We start from the raw sequence: 7,500 nt of genomic DNA on the forward strand, positions 1-7,500 counted from the left end.
TGTGGTTCTTTCTACAATCTTATTGATAGTCTCAGCCGTCTGTATTTGATTAGTCATAGCAATCGCGGCTGTTGTAGCTGCAGCGGCTGATAATACAATGGCTGAAATTATAGCTGCCGTAATACCAAAATCCCTTTTAGTTCTTAATAAATGAAGTATGGGAAAATCATCCGGATTTGCTACTACAGGGATAGGCACAAAGGAGGGAATCTTTACAATCACTGCGGTATCATTGGTGCCATCCCAGCATTCAGCTAAATAACAAACTACGTCAGAGCTATTGCAATTTAAAGCATAATCACTTGCATTAGCGCTTATCAGAAAAAAGAAAGGTGGTCTAACACATACTGGAGCGCCAACAGCAGCATCATTAGCTATTAGGCTATTAATCTTAACACCTACTAAACTTGTATTGTTATTGGTTCTAATGGCTGAAATGTTATATAATGTAAATTCTTCACCTAATAATCGAGCAAAAGGAGTTAGAGATGTGTATGCTCCCTGCTCATTAGATAATACCCATTGATACCAGGGCCAAAAATTACGTTTGCCAGTCTTATTTCTCTTCCTATCATATTGGGCATTGCTAAGAGGAGGGGAAAATTCAAATCCCGGTAGGAATTGTTTAGGTCTATGGAACGGACTCTGACATGGGGTAAATTTAGGTGGAAAGGCTTTATATGGGGGGCAAGTAGGTAGGACTCTACGACAGGTAGAGTTAACCAGTTTGCGAATGCCTTGCCCCGGGAGTGATGGAAAGCTACCATTATGCATCATAATCAAAGTTGTAATGTACGAATTAGCAGAGTTATCAATTGACGTATCTCCATTGCCTGAGGAGGCCCCTTGTGTAATTTTACTCAGAGCAGCCTGGATGGCTCCAGTGCCCATAGCACGGTTGCTCACAGGATCTAACCAGTTTGCCAAAGTGGTCCTTCGCAGCCATATACAAGGCTGGGAGGAATTTCTAAGAGTGAAACATAAAGTATGTAACAGTGAAAGATTAGTGGCAGTATATCGTTGAGGCAATTCTCCACTAGGCACTATACAAGGAACATCACGCAAACAGGATGTGGAGAAAAAGGTTGGCAAAACAGTAGAATTGCTATGAACTGGCATAAGTACTGGCCAGGATCTGGCGATAGCCCACAGCGTGAGTGAATCAACCTGGATCATCATTTCCAGTAGTAGTAGTAGTATTCGTAGTCTCATCTTCACGAATAGCAGGAGGCAGTTTGCGAGTCAAACGTTCAGGCACCCAGATTGGATTGTCTTGATTCTGTGGAAAAACACAAACAGCTCCCCTAGATCTCGAAATTACGGGATCTGGGCCACACCATTCACCAGTTAAGACATCTTTCCACTTTACATCTGCATAAGTCATGGGTTTCGTGGCTGCATGGCGATCTGCAGCAGAGCGGCCATGCGCATCCAAAATTAAAAAATTTAGAGTAAAGAGAGCTAAAGACAACTGTTCTTTTGGTGTCCTGCCATAGGCAATTCCCCCTTTTTGTTTTTGTAAGAGCTCTTTTAAAGTACGATGTGCTCTTTCCACAATTCCTTGACCTTGGGGATTGTATGGCAATCCTGTAGTATGTTTGACCTGCATTGTTTGGCAAAATGTCTGGAAAGACTTTGCGGTGTAGGCAGGTCCGTTGTCTGTCTTGAGGCTGTCAGGCTTTCCCCAGGCTGCCCACGCCTCTAAGCAATGACTAATGGCATTACGAGCCTTCTCACCAGTCATTAGAGTGGCATGTATAATGCCAGAGCAGGTATCAACAGAAACATGTGCATATTTTAAGTTTCCAAACTGAGATATATGTGTAACATCCATCTGCCAGAGCTTTAATGGAATCAGGCCACGAGGGTTAATTCCCACCTGAGGAGGGTGGTGAAATTGAACACAATTCTGGCAACGTAATACTACATCACGAGCTGTAGCTCTAGAGATTTTAAATTTTTGTTGAAGAGTGAAAGCAGGAACATGAAACTTTTGATGAAATTCTCTAGCAAGATCAACTGGAGCTGTATGAAAAATAAATTCTCTGCGAGTACTAGCATCCACCAAAGCATTATTACTGGCCATGGGACCAGGCAAATTAGTATGAGCTCGAATATGTTGTATGAAAAACTTATTTTTTCTGGCCCAAATTAATTTTTGCAATTCTAAAAGAATTTGACATACTATACTAGTCGACCTAATTGGCCCTGCTATTTCAAGAGAGCGCACAGCGTTAACTACATAAGCAGAATCAGAAATTAAATTAAAAGGATCATGAAATCTTTTGAAAACCTCCAATACAATTTTGCATTCTGTAATTTGGGGGGTGCCTGGATTGAATTGAATTAAGACTGGTTCTTGAGAATTAACCATATAGGCACCTACACCTGTTTTGGAGCCATCTGTATAAATATCTAATGCTCCAGACAAAGGCTCTGAGGCAGTGACCTTTGGAAAAATTACTGGATGCTCAGTAAAAAATTGCAACAAAGGATCCTTAGGATAATGATTATCAAACTCTCCATCAAAACTACAGCGTAATATAGCCCAATCATCTATCAAGGCACACAATGTTTCTACCTGAGTTGCAGTATATGGTACAATAATCCTCTTTGGTAAGATGCCAAAATGTTGAATGCAAGATTTAACACCTAACATAGCAAGCTGCGCAACAGCAGAAGGATAGTATTCAAGAGTCTTATTAGGAGAAATATGAGGATAGATCCACAGAAGTGGTCCCTGTTGCCATAGCACCCCTGTAGGCTGACGAAAAGTTCTCAGTATACACAAAAAAAGATCCTCATTTTCCTTGTATCTTCTCAGCATTGCCTTTTCTAGTCCTCTCTCCACTTTCCTTAGAGACATTCGTGCTTCCTCAGTTAAAGCACGGGGTGAAGTAAGCTGAGAATCCCCTTTAAGGATCTCATAGAGTGGTTGTAAATCTGCATTAGGCATGTTTATATAGGGTCGAATCCAATTAATACTTCCCAGCAACTTTTGAAAATCATTTAATGTTTTTAAATGATCTTTTCGTAATTCAATTTTCTGAGGGGAAACATTATGAGGAGTAATCTTTGCTCCTAAATATTCTCCCTTTTTGCCCATTTGAACCTTCTCTGGTGCTATAAACAATTGATTACTTTCAAGCGTCTTTATCACTTCAGCATAGGCCGTTTCTAGGGTACTACAGTCTTTAGCAGAAAGCAATATATCATCCATAAAATGTATTATTCTCAATTTTGGGAATTGATCACGTATTTGATTGTAAGGCTTTTCCCACATACAGCTGACACATAGTAGGGCTATTAGCCATACCTTGAGGTAAGACTACCCACTGATAGCGCTTATCGGGCTCTTCATTGTTCATAGAGGGTAATGTAAATGCAAATCGCACGCTATCTTGCGGGGCAAGAGGGATGGAAAAAAAGCAATCCTTTATGTCAATAATAATAATAGGCCAATTATCAGGAATACTGGAGAGCAAAGGTAAACCCCTCTGTATGGGGCCCATTATTTGCATCTGAGAATTGATAGCTCTTAAATCATGCAACAATCGCCACTTTTTCTGATTTTTTCTTAATGACAAATATAGGTGTATTCCAGGGCGACGTGGATGGCTGTATATGTCCCAATTTTAGCTGTTCAGACACTAATTCAGTAGCAGCAGTTAATTTCTCAGAGGATAAAGGCCATTGAGGAATCCACACATGTTCCTCTGAAATCCATGTAATGGGTATGCTTCCCTCAATGGCCCCTAGGAAAAACCCAGACCTGTTCTGTCTCTTTTTGATTCCAGTAGCACTGGGTCAACTCGTCCTTGTAAATTTTTTCCCAAACCTTTTTTGGGCATGTAGCCCATTTTAATCATCATGTCCTTGGCCTGTGGAGAGTACTCATTAGTCAGCCTCAAGTCCAGATTTATTAAGACATCTCTGCCCCACAGTGTCACTGGAATGTCTATGATATAGGGAGTAAACCTTCCTGACCTTCCTTCTGAATCCTCCCATGTCAATTCCTTTGAGCTAATTAGAGGAGCCATTTCGTACCCAAGGCCGCGTAGGGCCCGAGAAGATTTTTGTGCAGGCCACCTGGATGGCCAGTCATGCACAGAGATAATGCTACTATCTGCTCCAGTGTCTAATAAGCCAAGAAAAGAGCGTCCTTCCACAGTCAAGGTTAACATTGGACGATTGCCAAGCTCTAATGAGACGAAAGCAAATCGGGAGCCTGTAGATCCCAAGCCCCTATCTCCTCTAATTCTATTATCAGCAGGAAAATGTTTATGCAGGCTGGGTAGAAGCAGCAGCTGGGCAATTCTGTCTCGAGGGGAAATAGCAGAAATTCCCTGGGGAGAGGCTACCAGGACTTTTACTGTGCCCAAATAATCAGGATCAATTATTCCAGGTACAACGTGTAAGCCTTTCAGGGCAGAAGAGGAGCGCCCCAACAACAGCCCAACTGTATCTTTAGGGAGAGGTCCCTTAAAATCTGTGTCTATAGGCTGTACTCCCATTTGGGGGGTTAATACGAGTCTGGTGGTGGAGTGGAGGTCCAGTCCTGCGGAGCCCTTAGTGGCTCTCCTAGGTCCTTCGGGTGGTGAAGAGAAGGCCAGGACCTCCGTCTGCTCTGTCCCTGCCTGTCGTTCTGTAGAGCCCCATATATTTGAGGGCCCTGGGGACGTGGGCCCCGTCGTCCGTTTTTTGGCCATGCACTATCATGTCCTGTCACCAGAGGTCGGCCATTTAAGTCCTTTACAGATCGACATTCACTTGCCCAATGGTTCCCTTTTTTACAGCGGGGGCACAAGTTAGGTCTTTGATGTTTTTTAATACTCTGTTCCTTATTATTTTCAGGGCATTGCCTTCTGTAATGCCCTTTGTGGCCACATTTGTAGCAGGTATCTGCAGAACCCTTTCCTTTTAATTGCATCATTGCCGCTGCTAGTCCAACATTAGTTAATGGCCCGCCTATCTCCCTGCAGACCTTCATCCAAACTTCCAAACCTTTATGTTTGTATGGCGTTATAGCAGACCTACACTCCTTAGTACACTGTTCATACACTAGTTGTTTGATAAGAGGCATAGCTGTATCAGGGTCTCCGAAAATCTTAGTGGCGGACTCCACCATGCGGGCTACAAAGTCTGAAAATGGCTCAGTGGGTCCTTGCAGAACCTTGGTAAGGTTCCCAGAGACTGCGCCTCTATTAGGCAATGCTTTCCAGGCTTTAATTGCTATGTCATTAATTTGAGTATAGACCTGATCTGGATAACCAGTCTGGTCCAAAGCAAATCTGCCTATTCCCAATAGCATGTCAGCGTCCCAATGTCTCTGAGGGTCGGCTCCTGAAGCCAAGTTGATTGCAGCCTGAGCGTTAGCATTTTCATAAAGAAAAGATTTCCAGTCCAGGTATTGACCCGGAGAGAGACAAGCTCTGGCTAAAGTCCCCCAGTCTCCAGGGGTGAGACAGTATCTGCCAAGAGTCTCAATTTGAGCCATAACAAAGGCTGCGCTGACTCCATAGGTTTTGACTGACTCTGCTAATTGTTTTATTGTCTTAAAGTCAACAGGTTCATGATGTCGCTGCCCGTTTGCATCCAGAAAAACTGGAAAACTCAGTCCTAACTCTTTCCACACTTCTGGGCAAAAAGAAGTACCTCTTGCAGACTTCACCATTGTTTTCCTTTGAAAGTTATACGATGGTGCAGGAGGTGCTGTTGGCATAATTGCCTTCTTATCTAAGTCCTTGGCTTGTTTCTGCACAGCATAAGTGTTTGGCCAGTCAGAATGATAAATCTCTTTCTCATAATGAGCTACCTCCTCCTCAAGGTCAGCTAGGTCACTATCACTGAATTCTGAATCACTAGACATCTCCAAGGTCAATGCTTTTAATGAGGGATAAATTTTCTTTATTCCTTGATCTTGATTACTTTTCCCACCTTTGTCTGTCCTCTCCTTGATCTTTTCTGTCTTTTCTCTTACCTCTTTTCCTCCTTTTCCTTTCTTTCCCTCCTTCAAAACTCTCTCTCCTTCTGACATACTCTCCTGTTGTTCTGTAAGGATTCTCTGACCTGTCCTAACAGCTTCTTCACATCTTTTATCTTCCAAGCAGGCACGGATTATACGCTAAAGCGGCTTTGTCCCTGGTTTAAGCTTGCCCACAGTAGTCTCCTTATCCAGATCTTTTCCCAGCCTCTCCCATGCTCTCAAAGTGAGCGACCCTGACACTATAAACCATGGGGCACAACGGTTACACTCATCAAGAAAACTCAGCAGGATTTTCTTTTCAATTTTAAGCTTACGCTGACCAAGAAGCTCCTGAAGAGCTGACAGGAGCGGGGTGGAGTGCGAGCTTCCCATGCTTTTACGACCTTATTTACGATCGATTTACGAGCAAGGCAAGCTGGCGACCTGGCGTGTTTATTTACACACGATCTTGTGGCTCATCAGTGGACTCTTCCCAACAAATGCATTCGTGCCCTGGGCGGTGGCAATTCAGACAGAAGCAACACCACAACACAAAAAGAGTATAAGGCAAAAGTGCTAGTCCAACCCACAAAGGATCAAATGGAAAAGACAACATTACCGTGCTCCACAAACCCCTTTTTGCCTCTAAATCAAGGCTATCATTGTCCCTGCTTTTCCAGAGAACTTTATTGTCCTACCAGGGAAGTTTTACAATCCCTTATCCCGGAGCTTTACAGTCCCAATTCTAGGAACTATACCGTTCCAATTCTAGGAACTCTATTGTCCCAATTCCGGCAACTAACTGCCCCTACTGGGAACTTACCGGCGCCGGCCGTCCTGAGGCTGAAAAAGTTCTGGATCCAGACGAGAAAAGATAATTTTCTCGGGTCCCCGTACGGGCCACCAGTTGTCGCGCCCACCACGACCGGCAAGGAAGACGCAACACCGTTGGATCCTTCTCAATCAGCCTTTATTGCAGGAACACCTAGTTGATGATACGGGGACCCCGGGGAACAAAGGCACTTGCCTTAAGTAGAAAACAGACAGCATGGCTAAGGACTTGTCCTCGGGGGATTGGTGGAGTAAAGACATCTTATTAACATGCTTATCAACTATGACCTAGTAAAGATGTCAGAAGAAAGCTAAAGGTGGTAGTAAATACAAGCGACCACTAGATGTCAGTGCTATAGATAAATGCTCCCAACAGCTATATATTGAAAAACACACTCATACAAGCATGTCCCATTGGGAACTCACTGAATTCGCCTAGTAATTTTGATTCCATTCGTTAAATTTTTCTATATCCCGAAGAGTCCACTTTTTACTACTGCGGCCTATTGGGAACTAACCGAATTCACCATGTTACTCAGATTCGGCTCACCAAATTTTGATAAATCTTTAAAGTACACATATTACAAGAGCTTGCTACAGGGAACTAACTGAATTCACAAAGAAACAGTGTTTCAGTTTGTTAAAACTTTGCTCTATCTTGAATAACTAGCTTATTACTTGCGAATCCTATTGGAGATCTACTG

General features: G+C 43.1%; 1 protein-coding gene across 1 annotated transcript; it reads right to left on the reverse strand.

Moving 5' to 3' along the window:
• Window positions 1-4,522: 4,522 nt before the first annotated feature.
• LOC148004407 (igE-binding protein-like) lies at window positions 4,523-5,869 on the reverse strand. Its single transcript, XM_087559898.1, has one exon. It carries the CDS (start codon window positions 5,867-5,869, stop codon window positions 4,523-4,525), a length of 1,347 nt encoding a protein of 448 aa, XP_087416024.1.
• Window positions 5,870-7,500: the final 1,631 nt, after the last annotated feature.

This window comes from Rattus norvegicus, chromosome 7 (genome assembly GCF_021556685.1).
Source record: "Rattus norvegicus strain SHRSP/BbbUtx chromosome 7, alternate assembly SHRSP_T2T, whole genome shotgun sequence".
NCBI classification, from domain to species: Eukaryota; Metazoa; Chordata; class Mammalia; order Rodentia; family Muridae; genus Rattus; species Rattus norvegicus.

Bases quoted from the DNA above. Each gene is read 5' to 3' on its own strand.
- LOC148004407 (XM_087559898.1), bottom strand. From the start codon at position 5,869: ATGTCTAGTGATTCAGAATTCAGTGATAGTGACCTAGCTGACCTTGAG.